This window comes from Aquarana catesbeiana, linkage group LG07, assembly GCF_042186555.1.
Source record: "Aquarana catesbeiana isolate 2022-GZ linkage group LG07, ASM4218655v1, whole genome shotgun sequence".
Classification (NCBI taxonomy): domain Eukaryota; kingdom Metazoa; phylum Chordata; class Amphibia; order Anura; family Ranidae; genus Aquarana; species Aquarana catesbeiana.
The window spans coordinates 13,835,087-13,860,277 of NC_133330.1; the positions used below are offsets into that span (position 1 = coordinate 13,835,087).

Genomic DNA, 25,191 nt, shown 5'->3' on the forward strand with positions numbered 1-25,191 from the left:
TAAAATCACTGCTCCTGAAAAAACGGCCGTTTTTAAAACTTTTTTTTGCATTGATCCATGTCCCCTGGGGCAGGACCCAGGTCCCCAAACACTTTTTATGACAATAACTTTCATATAAGCCTTTAAAATTAGCACTTTTGATTATTCATGTTCGTGTCCCATAGACTTTAACGGTGTTCGCATGTTCGAACGAACTTTTTTCCTGTTCGCATGTTCTGGTGCGAACCGAACAGGGGGGTGTTCGGCTCATCCCTACTGAACACACGATGTTCGAGTCAAACATGCGTTCGATTCGAACACGAAGCTCATCCCTAACCTCCAGCAGAGGTAGTCAGTCAGCAATAAGTGGCTTCAAACATGCTTGGGACAAACATAGATTGTACTTAGACAAAAAAGACAACAAAACCCAATTTTTTTTTTTAATATTTACATTTTTTTTTTAAAAAGTATGATGACATGCATGTCATGTGATGTCTGAGGTTTTAATGTGATGTAATGTGTATAAGGTAATATAAATTGTTACTTTGTGTTGTAGAAATTACTTTCACGAAAGTCATCTATTGCCCCCTTACTGTTTGTGGTGAGTGGTGACATCCCAGCAGAGTGACAATGGATGACCCATGCTCAGTCACACCATATTGACATTTTTTTAGTTCTCTGTAATGAGCAGTTCTGGAACAATTCCAAGTCCAGGGAGCACTGGGCTGGGTAATCCCTTCAACATGACTGGCTCTGCCCTCAGTAGGCCTCCTATATATGAAGGGGTAGAGGTGCAGCTGTTCAAAAGTTTGTCTGATAAGTCAGCAGGATGGCAGATTATGTGAGTATGAGCACCGATGGAAGCTGCAAAAGCTGAACAAATGGGTTCTGTGGACTGTAAGCAGTGGTGGGTGTAGTGTTGCTGGGTGTGGGCAGTGGTGAGTATAGTGTTGCTGGGTGTGGGTATTGATGGGTATAGTGTTGCTGGGTGTGGGAAGTGGTGAGTATAGTGTTGCTGGGTGTGGGTAGTGGTAAGTATAGTGTTGCTGGGTGTGGGTATTGATGGGTATGGTGTTGCTGGGTGTGGGCAGTGGTGGGTATAGTGTTGCGGGGAGAGGACAGTGGTGGGTATAGGTTTTCTTGGTGTGGACATAGGTTGGTGTAGGGTTGCTGGGTGTGGGAATAGGTTAGTATAGGATTTCTGGCTGTTGGTAATGATGGGTTTAGTGTTTGCTTTGTGGGGACAGTGGTGGGCATAGCTTGCTGGGTGTGGTTGGTATAGTGCTACTAGGTAGGGCCATTGGTGGGTATAGGGCCATTGGGTGTGGGCAGTGGTTAGAATAGTGTTGTTGAGAGTTGTCAGTTGTATAGGGTTGATGGGTGTTGGCAATGGTGCATATAGTGCTGTTGGGTATAAGTAGTGGTTGGTATAGTATTGCTGGGTGAGGGCATAGGCTGGTAAAAGGTTGATGGGTTTGGGCAGTGGTGGGTATAGTGTTGCTTGGTGTGGGCATTCAAGGGTATAGGGTTGCTGGGTGTGGGCAGTGGTTGGTATAGTTTTGCTGGGTGATGGCAGTGGTTGGTATAGTGTTTCTGGATGTGGGCATTGGGGTGGGTACAGATTTCCTGATATGGGCAGTGGTTGATATAGTGCTCCGGGGTGAGGGCAGTGGTGGGTATAGTGTTGCTGGGTTTGGGAAGTGTTTGGTTTAGTGTTTTACATTGTGCGCAGTGATTGGTATAGTGCTGCTGGATGTGGGCATTAAAGAGTATAGGGTTGCTGGGTGTGGGCAGTGGTTGACATAGTTTTGCTGGGGGGTGGCAGTGGTTTGTATAGTGTTGCTGGGTAAGGGAAATGCTTGGTGTTGGGTTGGTGACTGTGGGCAGTGGTGCATAAAGCGCTGTTGGATGTGGGCAGTGGTGAGTATAGTGTTGCTGGGTGTGGGTATTGGTGAGTATAGTGTTACTGGGTGAGAGTGGTGGTGAGTATAGTGTTGCTGGGTGTGGGTAGTGATATGTATAGTGTTACTGGGTGTGGGTAGTGGTGAGTATAGTGTTGCTGGGTGTGGGTAGTGGTGAGTATAGTGTTGCTGGGTGTGGGTAGAGGTGAGTATAGTGTTGCTGGGTGTGGGTGGTGGTGAGTATAGTGCTGCTGGGTGTGGGTATTGATGGGTATAGTGTTGCTGGGTGTGGGAAGTGGTGGGTATAGTGTTGCTGGGTGTGGGTAGGGGTGAGTATAGTGTTGCTGGGTGTGGGTAGTGGTTGGTATAGTGTTGCTGTGTGTGGGAAGTGGTGAGTATAGTGTTGCTGTGTGTGGGTAGTGGTGAGTATAGTGTTGCTTGGTGTGGGTAGTGGTGAGTATAGTGTTGCTGGGTGTGGGAAGTGGTGAGTATAGTGTTGCTGGGTGTGGGTAGAGGTTGGTATAGTGTTGCTGGGTGTGGATAGAGGTGAGTTTAGTGTTGCTGGGTGTGGGTAGAGGTGAGTATAGTGTTGCTGGGTGTGGGTATTGATGGGTATAGTGTTGCTGGGTGTGGGAAGTGGTGGGTATAGTGTTGCTGGGTGTGGGAAGTGGTGAGTATAGTGTTGCTGGGTGTGGGTAGTTGTGAGTATAGTGTTGCTGGGTGTGGGTATTGATGGGTATAGTGTTGCTGGGTGTGGGAAGTGGTGGGTATAGTGTTGCTGGGTGTGGGAAGTGGTGGGTATAGTGTTGCTGGGTGTGGGTGGTGGTGAGTATAGTATTGCTGGGTGTGGGTATTGATGGGTATAGTGTTGCTGGGTGTGGGAAGTGGTGGGTATAGTGTTGCTGGGTGTGGGTATTGATGGGTATAGTGTTGCTGGGTGTGGGAAGTGGTGGGTATAGTGTTGCTGGGTGTGAGTAGAGGTGAGTATAATGTTGCTGGGTGTGGGTAGTGGTGAGTATAGTATTGCTGGGTGTGGGTATTGATGGGTATAGTGTTGCTGGGTGTGGGAAGTGGTGGGTATAGTGTTGCTGGGTGTGGGTAGTGGTGAGTATAGTGTTGCTGGGTGTGGGAAGTGGTGAGTATAGTGTTGCTGGGTGTGGGTAGTGGTGAGTATAGTGTTGCTGGGTGTGGGTATTGATGGGTATGGTGTTGCTGGGCGTGGGTAGTAGTGAGTATAGTGTTGCTGTGTGTGGGAAGTGGTGAGTATAGTGTTGCTGGGTGTGGGTAGAGGTGAGTATAGTGTTGCTGGGTTTGGGTAGTGGTGAATAAAGTGTTGCTGGGTGTGGGTAGTGGTGAATATAGTGTTGCTGGGTGTGGGTAGTGGTGAATATAGTGTTGCTGGGTGTGGGTAGAGGTGAGTATAGTATTTCTGGGTGTGGATAGAGGTGACTATAATGTTGCTGGGTATGGGCAGTGGTTGACATAGTTTTTCTGGGGGATGGCAGTGGTTGGTATAGTGTTGCTGGGTAAGGGAAATGCTTCGTGTTGGGTTGATGACTGTGGGCAGTGGTGCATAAAGCGCTGTTGGATGTGGGCAGTGGTGAGTATAGTGTTGCTGGGTGTGGGTAGTGGTGAGTATAGTGTTGCTGGGTATGGGTAGTGATGGGTATAGTTTTGCTGGGTGTGGGTAGGGTAGTGGTTGGAATAGTGTTGCTGGGTGTTGTCAGTTGTTGTATAGGGTTGATGGGCATTGGCAATGGTGCATATAGTGCTGTTGGGTGTGGGTAGTGGTTGCTATAGTGTTGCTGGGTGAGAGCATAGGCTGGTATAAGGTTGATGAATTTGGACAGTAGTAGGTATATGGTTGCTGGCTGTGGGCATAGGGCTGCTGGGTGAGGGCAATGGTAATTATAATGTTGCTGGGTGTGAGCAGTGGTGGGTATAGAGTTGCTTGGCGTGGGAAGTGTTTGGTTTAGTGTTTCACATTTTGGTCAGTGGATGGTATAGTATTGCTGGATGTGGGCATTAGGGTGGGTATGGGGTTTCCTGATGTGGGCAGTGGTTGGTATAGTGCTGCTGGGTGAGGGCAGTGGTTGGTCTAGTTTTGCTGGGTGAGGGCAATGGTTGGTCTAGTTTTGCTAGGTGAGGGCAATGGTTGGTCTAGTTTTGCTGGGTGATGGCAGTGGTTAGTATAGTGTTGCTGGGTAAGGGAAATGCCTGGTGTTGGTCGATGGGCAGTGGTTTATATAGCGCTGTTGAATGTAGGCAGTGGTGGGTATAGTGTAGCTGTGTGTGGACATAGCTTGGTATAGTGTTGCTGGGTGTGGGTAGTGGTTGGTTTGGTGTTGCTGGCTGTTGGTAGTGGTGAGTATAGTATTGCTGGGTGTGGTTGGTGGTTGGTATAGTGTTTCTGGGTGTGGTTGGTGGTTGGTATAGTGTTTCTGGGTGTGGGCAGTGGTTGGTATAGTGTTGCTGGGTGTGGGTAGTGGTTGGTTTAGTATTGCCAGCTGTTGGTAGTGGTGAGTAGGGATGAGCTTCGAGTTCGAGTCGAACCCATGTTCGACTCGAACATAGCATGTTCAACCAATCGTCGAATTGCGGATGATATGGGCCGTTCGCACCAAATTCGAGTGGCGCGTCACGGCCCATAATTCACTGCGGCATCGCAGTGCATTGCTGGCTGATGATTGGCCAAGCATGCACTATGACCAACATGCTTGTTCCATCACAGCGCCGTCTGTACAGAGAGCCGTAATTGGCCAAAGCCAGGGTGGCTTTGGCCAATTATGGCTCAGGGAGATTAGTACACGCCCCACATTATATAAGGCCACGTGGACGTTGGCCCTGTACAGTGTGTTCCGACGTTGAGAGAGAGATAGAGAGAAAGACAGTGTCATTTGATTTAAGTTAGATAAAGTAGGCAGGCAAGTCAGTTAGCTGCACTTACAGTGTACTGTGTATATATATATGCATCCTAGGTGTTGTATATATATATATATATATATATATATATATATATATATATATATATATATATATATATATATACATATATACACTGTATTCAGTTTAGCTAGATCCGTTCCTGTTATTCTCTTCCTACTGGCAGGCAGGTGTTTTTACAGCATTTACAGCTACCTGAAGAAAATTGCTGGTGTTCTTCTGATCCTATTAGTCCTATTAGCTACAGTATTTACAGTTAGTGTAGTGCGTCCTCTGCACAGTGTGCACCTAAAGCTACCTGAAGAAAATTGGTGGTGTTCTTCTGATCCTATTAGTACCGCAGGCAGCTGTAGTATTTACAAGTTATTGTAGTGCGTCCTCTGCACAGTGTGCACCTAAAGCTACCTGAAGAAAATTGGTGGTGTTCTTCTGATCCTATTAGTACCGCAGGCAGCTGTAGTATTTACAAGTTAGTGTAGTGCGTCCTCTGCACAATGTGTCCCTAAAGCTACCTGAAGAAAATTGGTGGTGTTCTTCTGATCCTATTAGTACCGCAGGAAGCTGCAGTATTTACACGTTATTGTAGTGCGTCCACTGCACAGTGTGCACCTAAAGCTACCTGAAGAAAATTGGTGGTGTTCTTCTGAACCTATTAGTACTGCAGGCAGCTGCAGTATTTACAAGTTAGTATAATGCGTCCTCTGCACAGTCTGCACCTAAAGCTACCTGAAGAAAATTGGTGGTGTTCTTCTTATCCTATTGGTACCGTAGGCAGATGCAGTATTTACAAGTTAGTGTAGTGCGTCCTCTGCACAGTGTGCACCTAAAGCTACCTGAAGAAAATTGGTGGTGTTCTTCTTATTCTATTGGTACCGCAGGCAGATGCAGTATTTACAAGTTAGTGTAGTGCGTCCTCTGCACAGTGTGCACCTAAAGCTACCTGAAGAAAACTGGTGGTGCTCTTCTCATCCTATTAGTACCGCAGGCAGCTGCAGTATTTACAAGTTAGTGTTGTGCGTCCTCTGCACAGTGTGCACCTAAAGCTACCTGAAGAAAATGGGTGTTCTTCTGATCCTATTAGTACCGCAGGCAGCTGCAGTATTTACAAGTTAGTGTAGTGCGTCCTCTGCACAGTGAGCACCTAAAACTACCTGAAGAAAATTGGTGGTGTTCTTCTGACCCTTTTAGTACCGCAGGCAGCTGCAGTATTTACAAGTTAGTGTAGTGCGTCCTCTGCACAGTGTGCACCTAAAGCTACCTGAAAAAAATTGGTGGTGTTCTTCTGATCCTATTAGTAACACAGGCATCTGTAGTATTTACAAGTTAGTGTAGTGCGTCCTCTGCACAGTGTGCACCTAAAACTACCTGAAGAAAATTGGTGGTGTTCTTCTGACCCTTTTAGTACCGCAGGCAGCTGCAGTATTTACAAGTTAGTGTAGTGCGTCCTCTGCACAGTGTGCACCTAAAGCTACCTGAAGAAAAATGGTGGTGTTCTTCTGATCATATTAGTACCGCAGGCAGCTGCAGCATTTACAAGTTAGTGTAGTGCGTCCTCTGCACAGTGTGCACCTAAAGCTACCTGAAGAAAATTAGTGGTGTTTTTCTGATCCTATTAGTACCGCAGGCAGCTGCCGTATTTACAGTTAGTGTAGTGTGTCCTCTGCACAGTGTGCACCTAAAGCTACCTGAAGACAATTGCTGTTGTTCTGATCCTATTAATACCACAGGCAGGCAGCTCCAGTATTTACAGTTAGTGTACTGTGTCCTCTGCACAGTGTGCACCTAAAGCTACCTGAAGAAAATTGGTGGTGTTCTTCTGATCCTATTGGTACCACAGGCAGACAGCTGCAGTATTTACAGTTAGTGTACTGTGTCCTCTGCACAGTGTGCACCTAAAGCTACCTGAAGACAATTGCTGTTGTTCTGATCCTATTAGTACCACAGGCAGGCAGTTGATTCTGCTAGCTGCAGTATCAGTATATATATACATCCCAGGTTTGTGCAGCTACATCTCACTGCAGGCCATTAGTATGTCTGGAAGGCCAACAAGGAGAGGCAGACAGTCACAAGCCAATAAAAGAGGGCAAGCAGGCTTTGTGTCTAGAGGCAACAGTGCTGGTCGTGGAGACGGTGCATCCTCTTAAGCACGTGGCCGTGGGACACGCTTGTCCTTTTTTTGGCAGCTGGCCGTGTTGAGCCGCAACATGCGGAAGACTTGGTAGAGTGGATGACCAAGCCGTCCTCATCCTCCTCATCCTCTCTCACCCAGGCTCAGGGTACTTTGTCTGGCAAAGCAGCTGCCAACGCGGCCTCTTCCCTCGGCTCATTGGCATCAATCACTCCTTCCCTAGCCCCACCATGTCTTCCTGAGGAGTCCCTCGAACTGTTTGAACACAGTGTTGGGTACATGCTCCTGGAGGATGCCCAGTATTTTGAAGGCTCCGATGATGGTACCCAGCTAGAGGAAGGCAGTAACGTGAGCCCAGAGAGAGGGGGTGCCCAAGAAGGACAGCAATCTGGCAGTCATGTTCCCCCTGCTGCAGCATACTGCCAGCTTTGCTCCAGTGATGAGGAGGGAGGGATGATGAGGTCACTGACTCCACGTGGGTGCCTGATAGGAGAGGGGGAGGAGGAAGCACATCTCCAACGAGACAGGATGCCCTCCAGGGGCCAGCTTAAGGGCAGCACACCGGCTGCATCACACCGCAGAGCTCCGCATGTGCAGGGCGCTGCTGTCTCTGCACGTTATTCTTAAAGTTCTTTGGTGTGGGCCTTTTTTGAGACGAGTGCATCAGATCCCACCGCTGCTATTTGCAACATATGTCTCAAGTGTATCTCGCGTGGCCAAAACATCACCCGCTTGGGCATCACATGCTTGACCAGACATATGTTGACCTGCCATGCAGTTCATTGGCAAGCGTACCTAAAAGACCCACACCAAAGAACAAAGCAGACCTCTCCTTGCTCCTTATCAGCTGGGATCTCCAACCCCACTGTACCTTCAGTCCTCTCTGAAACCTGTACTGAGAGGAATGAAGGTGTAGAATTAGGTGTGTCACAGCCAAGTTCTTGTGGGCAATCTGCTATCGGTACACCGACGTCAAATTGTACCAGGCAAATTTCCCTGCCCCAGCTGCTGCACCACCGAAAGAAGTTCACTCACAGCCATCCACATGCCCAACGGTTGAATGCTAGCTTGGCTAAATTGCTAGTACTTCAACTGCTGCCTTTTCAGTTGGTAGACTCTGCCCCCTTCCATGAGTTTGTGGAATGTGCGGTTCCTCAGTGGCAGGTTCCCAAACGCCACTTTTTCTCAAGGAAGGCGATTCCAGCTCTCTACCGGCATGTGGAAGCCAATATCTTGGCCTCGCTGGAAAGGGCGGTCAGTGGTAAGGTGCATATTACCGCTGACTCATGGTCCAGCAGGCATGGACAGGGACGTAACCTATCTTTCACCGCGCACTGGGTGACTCTTCTGGCAGCTGGGAAGTATGCAGGACAGGGTGCAGTAGTGTTGGAGGTTGTTCCGCCACCACGCCTCCAAAATTCTACTAGTGGTGATTCTGCCACACCTCTCTCCTCCACCCCCTCCTCTTCTTCTTCCTCCATGGCCTCTTCCTGTGCTGATTTGTCCTCGGAACGAGCGGTGCTCCGTAGGCGTTCAAGGGGCTACGCAAGCACGCAGGCAAAAAGATGCCATGCGGTGCTTGAGCTGGTGTGCTTGAGGGACAGGAGCCACACTGGGGCAGAGATTCTGTCAGCTCTGGAGGGGCAGGTTCAGAGGTGGTTGAAGCCACGCCAGCTTAAGGCAGGCATGGTGGTTTGCGACAATGGCACCAACCTCCTCTCCGCCCTCCAACAGGGACAACTGATCCATGTGCCCTGTTTGGCTCAAGTCCTTAACTTGGTGGTGCAGAGATTCTTGAGCAGGTACCCAGGCTTACAGGATGTCCTGAGGCAGGCCAGGAAAGTCTGTGTGCATTTCCGCAGGTCATATAATACCAGTGCTTGGCTGGCTGACCTCCAAAAGGAATTTAATCTGCCCAAGAACCGCCTAATCTGTGACATGCCCACCAGGTGGAACTCAACGTTGGCCATGCTGCAGCGGCTGCACATGCAGCAGAGGGCCATCAATGAGTACCTATGCGACTATGGCACCAGGACAGGGTCAGGGGACCTTGTTTTTTTTTCCCCACGTCAGTGGGCTATGATCAGGGATGCATGCACTGTCCTGTCACCATTTGAGGAGGCCACAAGGATGGTGAGCAGTGACAGTGCATGCATCAGTGACACTGTCCCTCTTGTCCACCTGTTGGAGCACACGCTGCGTGGAATAATGGACAGGGCACTTGAGGCAGAACAGAGGGAGGAAGAGGAAGACTTCCTTACCTCTCAAGGCCCCCTTTATCCAGACAGTGTTCCTGCGTGCCCGCCAATCACACAGGAAGAGGACGAGAAGGAGGAGGATTGTGTCAGCATGGAGGTGGAGCCTGGCACTCAGCATCAGCAGCAGTCTTCAAGGGATCATTTACAGTCCGAAGAAACCCATGGACTTGTACGTGGCTGGGGGGAGGTGGCTACGGATCATGACGTCCTTAGTGACCCAGAGGAGTCTGGACCGAATGCCCCAGCAAACCTATGCTGCATGGCTTCACTGATCCTGCAAAGCCTGCAGAAGGATCCTCGTATTCGTGGTATCAAGAGGAAGGATTATTACTGGCTGGCAACCCTCCTTGATCCACATTACAAGGGTAAGGTTGTGGACCTTATCTTGCCGTTGCAGAGGGAGCAGAAGATGAAACATCTTCGGGAGGCCTTGCAGAAAGGTTTGTGCAATGCGTTTCCAGAGCCTGGGAGGTTACAATTTCCTGGTCCTCCTGGACAACGTGTTGCTGAGGCTTCAGTCAGTCAAAGAAGGAGTGGTGGAGAAGGTGGTCGTCTAATTGATGCGTTCAGACAATTTTTTAGTCCGCAGCCCCAAGGTCGGTTCCAGCAACCATCGCCAATGTCTGATTCACGTGGTGCAGGATTACCTGGGGCAAGATCAGACTTGGACACCTTTCCCACTGAAAATCCACTGGGTTACTTCGTCTTGAGGATGGATCACTGGCCAGAGCTTGCACAGTATGCAATTGAGCTACTGGCCTGTCCTGCATCCTGCGTTCTTTCGGGAACGCACATTCAGTGCTGCTGGAGGCTTTGTAACCGATCACAGGGTGCGCCTGTCCACCGAATCGGTCTATCGGCTGACCTTCATAAAAATGAATCAATCTTGGATCACCAGCTACCAAGCACCTGGTGCTGATGTAACCGATTGATATTTTTGAGATCCCTTCAAGATTGCCTATGCTGATGCTGAGTGACTATCCTGTTATGCTGAGTCACAATCCTCTTCCTCCTCAATTTTCATGCTGATAGCTTGTAAGAACATTTTTGGTTCTGGGCACCGCCACCAGTGGCCAAGGCCCAATTTTTCTGCCCCTGTTTAAAAGGGGTGTGTAATTACAATTTTTGATGCAATAATTTGCAGCAGGGCTCATTCCTGCGCTCCAACTATAGTATCTGTGAGGGGTTGCAAAGTAGTGGCACCAGCACCAGTGCCCAAGGCCCAATTTTTCAACCCGTTTAACAGGATCATATAATTACAATTTTTGATGCAATACTTTGCAGCAGGGCTCATTCCTGTGCTCCAACTATAGCATCTGTGAGGGGTTGCAGTGCTGTGGCAATTTTTCTGCCCCTTTTTAACAGGGGCGTGTAATTACAATTTTTGAGTCAATATTTTGCAGCAGGACTCATTCCTGCGCTCCAACTATAGTATCTGTGAGGGGTTGCAGAGTTGTGGCACAAGCACCAGTGCCCAAGGCCCAATTTTTCAGCCCCTGTTTAACAGGGGCGTGTAATTACAATTTTTCATGCAATTCTTTGCAGCAGGGCTAGTTCCTGCGCTCCAACTATAGCATCTGTGAGGGGTTGCAGTGTTGTGGCACCACTGCCTAAGTCCCAATTTTTCTGCCCCTGTTCAACAGGTGCATGTAATTACAATTCTTGATCTAATATTTCATAGCAGGGCCCGTTCCTGCGCCCACCAAGAGTAACTGTGAGGGCTTACAGCGTTGTGGCAACACCAACTCCTAAGACCCAAATTTCTGCAGAGGATATAGGGCAGGCCCCTACTTTCAAACATCCAACTTATAACGACTCCTACTTGCAAACGGAAGGAGACAACAGGAAGTGAGATGAAATCTACCCCTAGGAAGGGAAATTCTCTCCTGTAAGAGTTAATATGGGAAAAACGTGTCTCCTCTTCACTGATGCTTTATCACCAATCCTTGTTTCACTAAAAACCCCAAATTTTCCAAAAAACATTTGAGGTATAGAGGTATAATCAGCATTTTTTTTATAAATCACACACAGGGGGACACAGGATTAGGACACAGAACGGATGGTATAAATTAGTCAGAGTGGCTTAACAACCACTTTTAGCAGTCAAGTAAGAAGGGGGTATAGCAGAAGTGGAAAGTTCCTTTGTAATTCAGGTTATGTTGTCTGCATGCAGTGTCCATGTGTGAGTGTTATTAAAGAAAAGGGGAGTTTGGGGCCTAAGCCCACTCACCAGGTCCTGGAAGTAGTCAGCACACACAGGAAGCGATGCAGGGTCCCCTCACCAACCGGTGGATGGGTAGATGCTGAAGGTCGGTTAAATGTGGAACACAGTGGTCCAGGTTGGCACCACTGTGAGGTCCACCGATCGCCAGGCGGAAGCAAATGATCTTTTAATGGTGCCCGGTAATGCAGGTTCAACCGTGGAGCAGCAGCTATGGCTCACAGGGTCTTGGTAGACCGTGGTTCCTGTAGCCGGACAGCAGCTTTGACATACCTCCCAACATTCTGAGATGGGAATGTGGGACACCTACTATCAAACGTATGTGGGGCATAGGACACACACCCTGCCACACCCCCTTAAAGGAGAATTAACCAAAAAAAAGTTAATTAAATCCACAAGGGCTTTTTTTTTAACCATTACTATTCCTTTATATTGGCTTTTAAAATGTACACATACAGGAATTTAGAATTTGGATGAAAGGTTTAGCACTGGGAAACACTTTTTGATAGCTAAAAAGTGCATTTTATATACAACAATATGAATGAGACCAAAATGAGGGACAAATGAAGGGGAAAGAGGGACAGAGGGACATTGCTCCAAATCAGGGACAGTTGGGAGCTATGGCTTTGATACTCCCTGGAATGTCCCCAGAGAAGAGAGTGGGCACACAGAAAACAGCTCCCTAAAGGGGTTGTAAACCTTCCTGTTTTTTCACCTTAATGCATCCTATGCATTAAGGTGAAAAAACATCTGACAGTTAATGGCCCCCCTTTACTTATCTGCGCCCTGAAATGTCCCACGACGAGGACATGCTGCATCTTTGCCCGGGGGTTCTGGGCTCTTGATTGGAAAGATTGATAGCAGCGCAGCCATTGGCTCCCGCCGCTGTCAATCAAATCCAATGACGCGGGCGCCGGGGGGCGGGGATGAGTCCTGCATATGGATATATGGATGCCAAATGCTAGACTCAGGAGCACGGCCGCAAGGCAACCCCCCTGGGAGAGCACTTCCCATAGGGGGTTATCTGACGCGGGGAGGAGCCGAGAGAGCTGCCAGGGGACCCCAGAAAACGGCGTTCGGAGCCACTCTGTGCATAACGAGCTGCACAGTGGAGGTAAGTATGACATGTTTGTTATTTTAAAAAAAAAATGTAACCTTTAGTATCACTTTAAGTAGCCTTTCCCATGATTCCTCATTCTGTTAGCAGCTTGCTGGGAGGCGAAGGCTAAGGAAGACTCAGATGTCCAGTTATGGTGCACACATGACTACAAGTCCCATGGTTCCTTGCTTCTTGGCTCAGGATATCATTTAAATCATATCATTTAAACAGTCTGAGTGCAACACTAGAGGGAGAAACTAACTTGTCTGCAGTTATGAAGGTAATGTCCGCTGCGTGCATGATATTGTAGCTGGCACCTGGCTACATGTATATAATGGTATGGCTCAGACACTCCTCCCCTTCACACTTGCCCTTAGTGACTCATTACTTCCATATCTCCCCCTTCTCATCTTTTTATTTATGGGTGATTATATTAACCATTTTCTGTGCAGTCAGTGCGGTTTTATAAATATAATGGTCCTATTCTGAGATGTGACATGTCTCACCCCTCTGGGTTACTCCATTGTGGCAGATCATTACCTCTTTCCATGCAGGATGGAAGGTGGGGATGGGGAAGGGGGTAGGTGGGATACTCCAGACCGTTCAGATATTTGATGTACACAACAAACTAACAGGATAGGAAAAAGGAAACAATGTTTTAGTCATCTATGAAATGGATTAATGCCATTACTATAAGGCTGGGGTGAAAAGGGATTTGGACTGTGTACTAGGGTTGCCACCTGTCCGGGATTCACCCAGACAGTCCGGGTTTCAGTCCACCTGAAACCCGGACACATTATTCATACAGAACAATATCGCAGTTAACAAACGTAACTGAAGGAAGGGAGAAATATTGTGATCAATAGGCACATTTTGCTGTTCTATCCATAGACAGCAATACATTCTGATGAGTGAGCAATCTTCCTATATGGTGAAGGCAGGTCACAGCGGGCGGTTGTTACTTGTATGGTGAAGGATGAGAAAGCCATTCTGGGACTATTGATTCACTGGACTCTTCACTTGTGATGTCATCACACATCAATTGAATTACATTTCAATATTCTTATACAGAATCTCTCTCTATTATACAGGGTGTAATAATCCTCCCCCCTCTATTTTACAGAGTGTAATAATCATACCCCCCTCTCTATTATACAGGGTGTAATAATCCTCCCCCCTCTATTTTACAGAGTGTAATAATCATACCCCCCTCTCTATTATACAGGGTGTAATAATTCTCTCCTTTCTCTCATACAGACTACGTCCTCATTTAGACCTGGTTACCGCGTGGAGGTGGAGGGCTTCATTCCGCATGGCTGTAAAAGGTAGGTGAAGATTCTATCCTCGGCTACTTATTATACAATATATGTCTGCTCTCTGTATAATACTGATGTAGCACTCTGGGGTTTAGTCAGGGAGCTCGACTCAAATGTACTTGCCAGGAGTAGTCATCTTGGTCGAATGATAGAGATCTATTGATTTCTCCCTAAGTTTGGCCTTGTTGCACTTTTCTCTTCTACCACTAGGTGGCCGGGTACTTGGTGGTACTAGATATGAGAAGGGCAACTCAAGGTCAGGTTATGAGTATATGGTTATCTCAGCCAATGGGTAGGGGTTTTTTTGAATCCCTTGTCCTGCTGGGAGAACCTATATATTCTGGTGGAGTCAGGTGATCAATGTTCTGTGCCACCTGGACGGCTGTCTGGGTAGATGTGTGTTGTACATCCTGGGCTGCTAGGCCGAAGATTGGGCCTATCCCAGGGGCATCTGGCTGCCAGATTGTGTGAGATCCAGAAGTAAGAGAGCAGCGCAGGGTTGGGATTGCAGCTTGCAGTCCAACCAGAAAAGATGGTTCTGCTGGCCGGAGAACCTGTCAGTGGTCAGAGGTAGAAGAGAAGCTGTCACCACAAAGGGACAAACCACCTTTACCAGGGACCACAGAGAGTTACTGAAGCAAGTACCGGAATCACATTCTCACCGAAAGGGCATCGTGGAGAATTGGGAGACTTCAGGCGGTGATCAAGTCAGGGACCCAACCAAGTCAAGAGAAGCTTGCAGAGCAGCCTTGTGTGTCAATCCAGGGACCGAGCCGGTCAGTAGTTGTAGTGAAGCTGAAAGGATTGTTACGTTTGAGTTAGGAACTGTTAAAGACTGTTACCATAGGAGGCAGCATTCCTGCAAGTGCAGATGTGGCGCCTTGCTGGGGCCTTTCCCTGCACGGCTGTTCTCCTATGGAAGTCTCGGAGTCTGCCAATTGGATTTGAAACTACCTAAGAGTGTCCTGGTCCTAACCCTCTTTCCCCCAAAAATACAAAAAGAACTGTTAAGAGAAATTAAAAACCTCTTTTGCATCCAAGAAGTGTCTGGCACCCAAAAACTTTGTCCACCTTGCACCCATCATGCCTCACAACCCACCATGAACAGAAGGATGTCAGCTGTCTTTGGCCTGGAAAGTTCTCATTAGACTGAGACCTTGCTACACTATCATTTGCCAAAAGTAAAACTTACAAAAGTAAAGTGTGCTCTGTGTACAGTACATCCTGCTGACCCCTCCTCACTGGGAATTTGGGGTGTGTGCTCCCTCAAATAATACCCGACATTTTCAGTCCGGATTGTTTTGCTCAGAGCAAATTTTGCTCTTCTACATTGTGACAAAATGTCATCCTGGATAAAACTTGTCTGACTTATCAGACATCATCTGAAATATGACAACTGGCAATCTTGTGACTCCAATCTACGCTCTCCGTCTACCAGTCCTCCATCCCTCCATCAGTCTGATCGGCAAACCTCTTCCCTGCCATGGTACATACACCTCATGGAGGTTGGCTGAATTTCCAGGACTTCTTGTTGGTCAGAGGATGGTGGCACCTTATAGAAGTGATGGGAACAAAATGTCCCTCCAAAATCAGAAGAATCAAGAGATGCTGCGCTGCTAATATACATAACTTCACTCATTTTATGTTTATTTTATGTGCAAAAACAATAACGTGCTATAATATAAAATATTGTCTGCAACTTAATCTTTAATCCACAATCCTGTGTATACTGTGGTATTATATATGTCCTTATAGATATCCAACAAAGTGAAGTCTGTGCTAATTTTTTGAATCAGTCTCTTATATAAGTGTGTGTTTTTCTCCATGATGTGACATCCCAACACCTATGAACAGTATTACTTCCCCCCCGTGTCACCATTGTGCTCTCAGAACTCTCACCTCCAAATCACGTGTAAGTTGGCATATAAATATTTATCTGTCAAAATTGCTGGTCCTTCAATTTCCTCTGCCCACTAAGGACCCTCTCAGTATATCTCCCAGTGCTCCGGTATATATAGGGGTAGGTGTCCTAAAGTAGGTGCCCTGAACCGAAGTTGCATAAATGTGTCTTTTGCTTATTATTAGAATTCCAGCATTACTGTTTTGTTCTTTCTTACGAGGAGTTTGCAAATCTAAAATTGTAAGAAGATCCCTGGCAGGATATTGACTCAGTGAAGTCCTTTCTATGGCACAGCGAGGCATTTGTTTCTTATAAACTCGCCCCTTTAGTTATTTAACCACTTGACGACTGGGCACTTAAACCCCCCCTCGTGACCAGACCAATTTTCAGCTTTCGGTGCTCTCACACTTTGAATGACAATTACTCAGTCATGTAAATACTGTACCATACTTACCAACTGTCACGAATTTCCCAGGACATTTCTGGGATTTAGACCCTTTTCCCGGATTTAGCCATTCCCGGGAAATGTCCAGGGAAATTCTTTTTTTACCGATTTTTTTTTTTTTCCGGCGGCGCCGCCGCTAGAGGTCTGTGGCCAACGGAGACAATGTCTCCAACGGCCGCCATTTTCCCGAAGACCAAAAAAAAAACAATTACTCTTTAGCAATGGCTGGGTGGCTGCCAACAGAATTTGAGCTGTGGCACCACCCACCTCCCACCCCGCTGCCGTCTGTCTGTGCCCTTATGTGGGAAGGGGCGAGGGTGGGCGGCGCCGCAGCTCAATTGCTATTGGCAGCCACCCGGCTATTTTGTCCAATTCTATTTAGTAATGGCGGCGGAGAGAGTCTCCACTGCTGGGAATGCCTGATGTAAGGAAAGGGGGGGCTCCATTGGGAGATGCCTGGTGTAAGGACAGGACTCTGCTGGCAATGTCTGATGTAAGGGGGAACTCCGCTGGCAATGTCTCATGTAAGGGGGGACTCCGCTGGCAATGTCTGATGTAAGGGGGGACTCTGCTGGCAATGCCTGATGTAAGGGGGGACTCTGCTGCAATGCCTGATGTAAGGGGGGACTCCGCTTGCAATGCTTGATGTAAGGGGGGACTCCGCTGGCAATGTCTGATGTAAGGGAGGACTCCGCTGGCAATGTCTGATGTAAGGGGGGACTCCGCTGGCAATGCCTGATGTAAGGGAGGACTCTGCTGGTAATGTCTGATGTAAGGGAGGACTCTGCTGGCAATGCCTGATGTAAGGGAGGACTCTGCTGGTAATGTCTGATGTAAGGGGGACTCTGCTGGCAATGTCTGATGTAAGGGGGGGACTCCGCTGGCAATGCATGATGTAAGGGGGGACTCTGCTGGCAATGTCTGATGTAACGGGGGACTCCGCTGGCAATGCCAGGTGTAAGGGGGTCTCCGCTGGCAATGCCTGATGTAAGGGGGGACTCCGCTGGCAATACCTGATGTAAGGGAGGAGTCAGCTGGAAATGCCTGATGTAAGGGGGGACTCTGCTGGGGACACCTGATGGCATCTGGTGGCAGGCGACATGGCAGGTGACACACTCAGGGCTTCCACTGATTCTGAATTATGGTGAGTTAAATAACTTCATTCTATATTACAATGTAATAATAGAAATAATGCACTTCAATCATCCTGACACCATAACAACCATGGTGCCGGGATGGTTGAAGCGCCAACACCAGGTGTTTGGAGTATCTTTATCTGCTGATTTGTTAAACTTTCTGGAATACAAATATTTCTATTGTTGTGTAGGATCTGGGCCTGCTGTCCCTCCATCCCTCTTTCTTTCTCTCTTTTTCTTTCTATCTTTCTTTCTTTCTTTCTTTCTTTCTTTCTTTCTTTCTTTCTTTCTTTCTTTCTTTCTCTCTTTCTTTCTTTCTCCCTCCATCTCTCATTCATCTCATACCACACCCCTTCTGAGCCACGCCCATTTAAGACACGCCCACTGGTCTGCTCAAACCACGCCCATTTTCCATTTTTCGTGCGCCGCTTTTTCTGTTACGGTATGCCCCGCCTACAAAAGAATGCCACACCCCCTAATTATAGCAAGGCTCCGCCTACATGCAAAAAAGTGTCCCGAATTTTTTTTTTGCAATGTTGGCAACTATGCTGTACCCAAATGAATTTTTTGTCCTTTTTTTGGAGCTTTCTTTTGGTGGTATTTGATCACCTTCTTTTTTGCGCTATAAATGAAAAAAGACCGAAATGTTGAAAAAAAAACACATTTTTTCTTTGTTTCTCTGATAAAACTTTGCAAATTATTCATTTTTCTTCATAAATTTTGGCCACAATTTATACTGCTACATATATTTGGTAAAAATAACCCAAATTAGTGGATATTATTTGGTCTTTGTGAAAGTTAGAGAGTCTACAAGCTGTGGTGCAAATCATAAAAAATTGATCACACCTGATGTACTGACGGTCTATCTCATTTCTTGCGACCTGAACAAGCCAGGAAAGTACAAATATCCAAAAGCAAACCGCGCTAATGAGGCCAATATGTTGTAAGCAGGGGCGTCGCTAGGGGGTGGCTTTTGGTGCTATAGCCCAGAATCTGGGGCCAACAGCCCCGAGTCTCTGCAGGGGTCCCCAAGGGGAGGGGAGACTCTCTGGGGACCCTTATGTAAGTGGGGGGCTCTCTGGGGACCCTGATGCAAGGGAGAGGCTCTCTGAGGACACTAATGTAAGGGGAGGCTCTCTGGGGACACTGATGTAAGGGACGCTCTCTGGGGACCCTAATGTAAGGGGGGGCCCTCTGGGTACCCTCATGAAAGGGGGAGGCTCTCTGAGGACTCTGATGTAAGGAGGAGGCTCTCTGGGGAACCTGATATAAGGGGGGCTCTCTGGGGACCCTGATGTAAGTGGGGGGCTCTCTGGGGATATATATACACACACACGTATATTACTGTATATACATGTGTATGCTCGCCCAAGCATATGACTTTCTTTACTTTCTTTACTACGCTGCTATGGGCTCTAGCCCCAGATCTTTTGTAGACCTAGCAACGCCCCTGGTTGTAAGTGTTACATTTACCTAAATAGAATTGATACATTTGACAGTGATTAAATACCACTATAATGTTATAAAATAATCACATCACAGAAAATGGAATACACAAGGAGGTTATTAAAAGTCAAAAGGAGGTAAGTTGGTAATGTGATAAATCACATCATAGGAGAAGTCTCTTATTCACTCAAATCAGTGACATCACATTTGTAAAAAGCCCAGTAGAAAGTAGTGAGGGGAGATAGAAAAGTCCTTCCACCTAAGAAATCACAGCCTCTTACCAGCTGCTCTGATCTCTTATCAGGAGATCAATATCGCTTTTTAGCTTATAACCCAGACACAGTCTTTTGGTAAACCGATAGTTGGGCACCTTTCCTGCTCTCCCGTGATTTCCAAGATTTCTCTTCTTCAGCCATCTTATTGTCCGCCATTGGAGATGAAGGTAGGTCACCTCTTATCTCCCAACATGTAAATCTTTTGTTGATGTGTTGGGTAATGTCAGAGGGCATTTAGAGCAGACTGGAGATTATTGTCTTCTCTGTAAGTTTCTTTAAGACAGTGCTGTATATTTTATTAATCTTAGGAAAGTACAAATACCCCCCAAAATGACCCCTTTTTCGAAAATAGACATTCCAAGGTATTTAGTAAGATTCATGGTGAGGTTTTTGATGTCATATTTTTTCCCACAATTCTTTGAAAAATTAAGATTTTTTTTTCACACAAAATTGTCATTGTATTAGGTTATTTCTCTCACATGACATGTGTATACCACAAATGAAGCCCCAAAATACATTCTGCTACTCCTCTTGAGTATTACGATACCACATGTGTGGGACCTTTCCACAGCCTGGCCACATAGAGAGGCCCAACATGCAGGGAGCGCCATCACGTGGAGCATAAATGACACATCTAACTTGTTGACTACCTATTACACTTTTGAAAGCCCTGGAGCACCAGGACAATGACACTGATGTGGCACTGATGACAGATGGCACTGATACGTGGCACTGATGACAGATGGCACTGATGGCACGTGACACTGATGTGGTACTGATGACAGATGACTCTAATACGTGGCACTTATGACAGATGGCACTAATACGTGGCATGGATGACAGATGGCACTAATACATGGCACGGATGACAGATGGCACTAATACGTGGCACTGGTGACAGATGGCACTGATATATGGCACTGATGACATGTGACACTGATAACAGATGGCACGTGACACTGACAGGTGGCACTGGAGACAGGTGGCACTGGAGACAGATGGCATTGATAGGTGGCACTGGAAACAGATGGCACTGATAGGTGGCACTGAGGACAGATGGCACTGATAGGTGGCACTGGGGACAGTTGGCACTGATAGGTGGCACTGGGGACAGATGGCACTGATACGTGGCACTTGGGACAGTTGGCACTAATAGGTGGCACTGGGGACAGTTGGCACTAATAGGTGGCACTGGGGACAGATGGCGCTGATAGGTGGCACTGGGGACAGTTGGCACTGATAGGTGGCACTGGGGACAGATGGCGCTGATAGCTGGCACTGAGGACAGATGGCACTGATAGGTGGTACTGGGGACAGTTGGCACTAATAGGTGGCACTGGGGACAGTTGGCACTAATAGGTGGCACTGGGGACAGATGGCGCTGATAGGTGGCACTGGGAACAGATGGCACTGTGGGCACTGTGTTGTGTTAGTGTGGCACTGTAATGTGTTATTTTTTCACTCACGCTGCAGCAGGAAGCTCTCCCTCTTCATATGCGGTTTCTGTGTGAGGAGGGAGAGCCGGCGATGAGAGATGATCTCATATGTTTACATATGAGATCATTTCTCATTGGACACTCGGATCGAGTGCTAAATGGCCGCTGTGATTGTCCATTTAGAACGATCTGTGGTTGGCTTTGTCCAAGGGACACGGCCAACGCAGATCTCCTCCGATGCGTGCCCACGGCGGTGCGCAGGGGGGATGTAAACAGGATAGGAAAAAAGGGGGAAATAACTGCGCTACGGTGAAGTACATAAACGACAACAATTACAGGTGCGATTCATCTATGTAACACAAACACAGTAAAATTACATGAGAAAAAAGAGGGGTTGAATCGCGCTAGAAAGGATTGGTGATCATACACATCATCACCAAACCAAATGATTAGAACTGAGTGTAAAGTTCCCCTTTAGTGCATTAATAATGAAATTAAAAACACATATCAAATTAATAATCAATCAAAAATGAAAAAATTAAAAATGATAAATAAGAGTCCATATACAAAAAAAGTGGGTCACCCAAGTGATATAAAAGTATATATAAAAGAAACTCAAAAAGGTTCCAAAAAACATGAATTCTTGCTGTGAGAAGAGAAAAGTGCTTGTTCCACCACCGTAAATGAGACTGGCCGCTTACCAGAAACTCATGATCCCCCGTTACTGAGAGATCAGAGAGAGCTGTTTATCAATACTGATTCGAACCACGACCAATGGGCCAGAGGCCTTATACCGAGATGAGACATCAAAGACTTTGGGATCATGCTAGGGATGTTCACACTGACAGGTACTCAGACATCAGCCCACAGCAGTATGTGTTCTGCCTCTTTCAGCTGTTTCTGTAGTTGCTGGATATCACTGTCTCTTTTCTCAACTTCCTTCTCCAAAAGCTGCATTTCTTGATGAATCTTGCCCTGACTGTATGCCACCTTCATGAGTTCCTGAAACTCTCCATCCTGCTGTATTAATAGCTCCAAAATTTGATTTTCTTCCCCAGGCTGATTTAGCTTCTCGTTCTGTGACTTCATGGAACTTCATCTCTCTGATCCTCTGTAATGGGGGATCATAAGTTTCTGGTAAGCGGCCAGTCTCATTTACGGTGGTGGAACAAGCACTTTTCTCTTCTCACAGCAAGAATTCATGTTTTTTGGAACCTTTTTGAGTTTCTTTTATATATACTTTTTATATCACTTTTAAGCATGAAGGAGAAGCTTCTGTCATTGCTGGATGATGTGGAGGTTCTGTCCAGAGAGTTAATCGAACTTTTGGCACTGTCACGGAACCAGAAGCTAAATCAGCCTGGGGAAGAAAATCAAATTTTGGAGCTATTAATACAGCAGGATGGAGAGTTTCAGGAACTCATGAAGGTGGCATACAGTCAGGGCAAGATTCATCAAGAAATGCAGCTTTTGGAGAAGGAAGTTGAGAAAAGAGACAGTGATATCCAGCAACTACAGAAACAGCTGAAAGAGGCAGAACACATACTGCTGTGGGCTGATGTCTGAGTACCTGTCAGTGTGAACATCCCTAGCATGATCCCAAAGTCTTTGATGTCTCATCTCGGTATAAGGCCTCTGGCCCATTGGTCGTGGTTCGAATCAGTATTGATAAACAGCTCTCTCTGATCTCTCTGTAACGGGGGATCATGAGTTTCTGGTAAGCGGACAGTCTCATTTACCGTGGTGAAACAAGCACTTTTCTCTTCTCACAGCAAGAATTCATGTTTTTTGGAACCTTTTTGAGTTTCTTTTATATGTACTTTTATATCACTTTATGGACTCGTATTTATCATTTTTAATTTTTTTCATTTTTGATTGATTATTAATTTGATATGTGTTTTGAATTTCATTATTAATGCACTAAAGGGGAACTTTACACTCAGTTCTACTCATTTGGTTTGGATGTAAACAGGAGGATGTCTAGGGACAGCCTCCCGGGAATTGGGTGCAGGGCCGGATTAACATAGGGGCTGATGGAGCTGCAGCTCCAGGCCCCTGCCTTAAAATCGGCCCTCACAGATAGCAATATAAGCCCGACTTTCTCCTGCCCATAAACGTCTATGGGACAGGAGAAGCTGTGTGTAAATGTAGGGGTGTCTGGCTGCAGCTGAGTTGGCTCACTGTGTTTAGTACAGCGTCACAGTGCACAGTTCCCCCCCTACACAAATGGCTCTGCCTTCCCCCTCCCCTCTCTCCTCTCTCTCTGTGTGCAGTGAAGGAGCCGTGTGGGCTGGGAAATTGTGAACAGAGCAGCCGGCAGATAGAAGGTGAACAGATATCTGAGTGATAAGCTTCCAACCATCCAAGTGTGAGCTCAGTGACTGGACTCTTATCTCCCTTCTCTCCCCCTCTTTTACCTTTATCTTCAGCAATGGCTCTTATAACTGCAGTCAATATGTAGATTTAGCTCTTTGTGCTTTTAGGTGGGTTCACACTCATTTGCTGTGTTTTGGCCCATTGCTGGTGTATCCGCAGTTTTCCTGCGTTTTACCCACAGTCCTATTGATTTCTATTAGGTTGCATGTTTTTTCTGAAAGCGCACCAAAATCAATAGGACTGCAAGCTAAAACTGCAGATACACAAGCAGTGCGGCCAAACTGCAGCACACCAGTGTGAGCCCAAAGGCTGTACACACCCCCCTCTATAGAACTTGGTCTGATCAATACTCCTGGCATTCATTTTACACACAGCCATACCATCCCAGATCAGGAGGGGTGGGGGCTCCAGGGATTTGTTTGACTATGCTGGCCCTGTCCCTTCTACCCATCCTGGAAGAGTCCTGGAGGAAGTGGCAGGCTGCTGGTGGCAAGTGGCACACTGTATCTGGTGGCAGGCTGCTAGTGGCAAGTGGCACACTGTATCTGGTGACAGGCTGTCAGTGACAAGTGGCACACTGTATCTGGTGGCAGGCTGCTAGTGGCAAGTGGCACACTGTATCTGGTGACAGGCTGTCAGTGACAAGTGGCACACTGTATCTGGTGACAGGCTGTCAGTGACAAGTGGCACACTGTATCTGGTGGCAGGCTGCTAGTGGCAAGTGGCACACTGTATCTGGTGACAGGCTGCTGGTGGCAAGTGGCACACTGTATCTGGTGGCAGGCTGCTAGTGGCAAGTGGCACAATGTATCTGGTGGCAGGCTGCTAGTGGCAAGTGGCACACTGTATCTGGTGGCAGGCTGCTGGTGGCAAGTGGCACACTGTATCTGGTGGCAGGCTGCTGGTGGCAAGTGACACGCTGTATCTGGTGACAGGCTGTCAGTGGCAAGTGGCACACTGTATCTGGTGGCAGGCTGCTAGTGGCAAGTGGCCCACTGTATCTGGTGATAGGCTGCAGGTGACAAGTGGCACACTGTATCTGGTGGCAGGCTGCTAGTGGCAAGTGGCACACTGTATCTGGTGGCAGGCTGCTAGTGGCAAGTGGCACACTGTATCTGGTGACAGGCTGCTAGTGGCAAGTGGCACACTGTATCTGGTGACAGGCTGCTAGTGGCAAGTGGCACGCTGTATCTGGTGGCAGGCTGCTAGTGGCAAGTGGCACACTGTATCTGGTGACAGGCTGCTAGTGGCAAGTGGCACACTGTATCTGGTGACAGGCTGCTAGTGGCAAGTGGCACGCTGTATCTGGTGGCAGGCTGCTGGTGGCAAGTGACACACTGTATCTGGTGGCAGGCTGCTAGTGGCAAGTGGCACACTGTATCTGGTGATAGGCTGCAGGTGACAAGTGGCACACTGTATCTGGTGGCAGGCTGCTAGTGGCAAGTGGCACACTGTATCTGGTGGCAGGCTGCTGGTGGCAAGTAGCACACTGTATCTGGTGGCAGGCTGCTGGTGGCAAGTGGCACACTGTATCTGGTGACAGGCTGTCAGTGGCAAGTGGCACACTGTATCTGGTGGCAGGCTGCTAGTGGCAAGTGGCCCACTGTATCTGGTGATAGGCTGCAGGTGACAAGTGGCACACTGTATCTGGTGGCAGGCTGCTAGTGGCAAGTGGCACACTGTATCTGGTGGCAGGCTGCTGGTGGCAAGTGGCACACTGTATCTGGTGACAGGCTGTCAGTGGCAAGTGGCACACTGTATCTGGTGGCAGGCTGCTAGTGGCAAGTGGCCCACTGTATCTGGTGATAGGCTGCAGGTGACAAGTGGCACACTGTATCTGGTGGCAGGCTGCTAGTGGCAAGTGGCACACTGTATCTGGTGGCAGGCTGCTGGTGGCAAGTAGCACACTGTATCTGGTGGCAGGCTGCTGGTGGCAAGTGGCACACTGTATCTGGTGGCAGGCTGCTAGTGGCAAGTGGCCCACTGTATCTGGTGATAGGCTGCAGGTGACAAGTGGCACACTGTATCTGGTGGCAGGCTGCTAGTGGCAAGTGGCACACTGTATCTGGTGGCAGGCTGCTGGTGGCAAGTAGCACACTGTATCTGGTGGCAGGCTGCTGGTGGCAAGTGGCACACTGTATCTGGTGGCAGGCTGCTGGTGGCAAGTGACACGCTGTATATGGTGGCAGGCTGTCAGTGGCAAGTGGCACACTGTATCTGGTGGCAGGCTGCTAGTGGCAAGTGGCACACTGTATCTGGTGACAGGCTGCTAGTGGCAAGTGGCACACTGTATCTGGTGACAGGCTGCCGGTGACATGTGGCACACTGTATC

At 47.7% G+C, this 25,191-nt stretch overlaps 1 protein-coding gene across 1 annotated transcript in view; it reads left to right on the forward strand.

The window, feature by feature from the left end:
- The first annotated feature begins 725 nt into the window (after positions 1–725).
- LOC141102698 (galectin-1-like) overlaps positions 726–25,191 on the forward strand; it is a 34,097-nt gene continuing 9,631 nt past the window's right edge. Inside the window, exons 1-2 of the mRNA XM_073591618.1 lie at positions 726–820; positions 13,787–13,854. Coding sequence (XP_073447719.1) covers positions 809–820; positions 13,787–13,854 — 80 coding nt within the window. The 5' untranslated portion in view covers positions 726–808. The remainder of the gene's footprint in view (positions 821–13,786; positions 13,855–25,191) is intronic.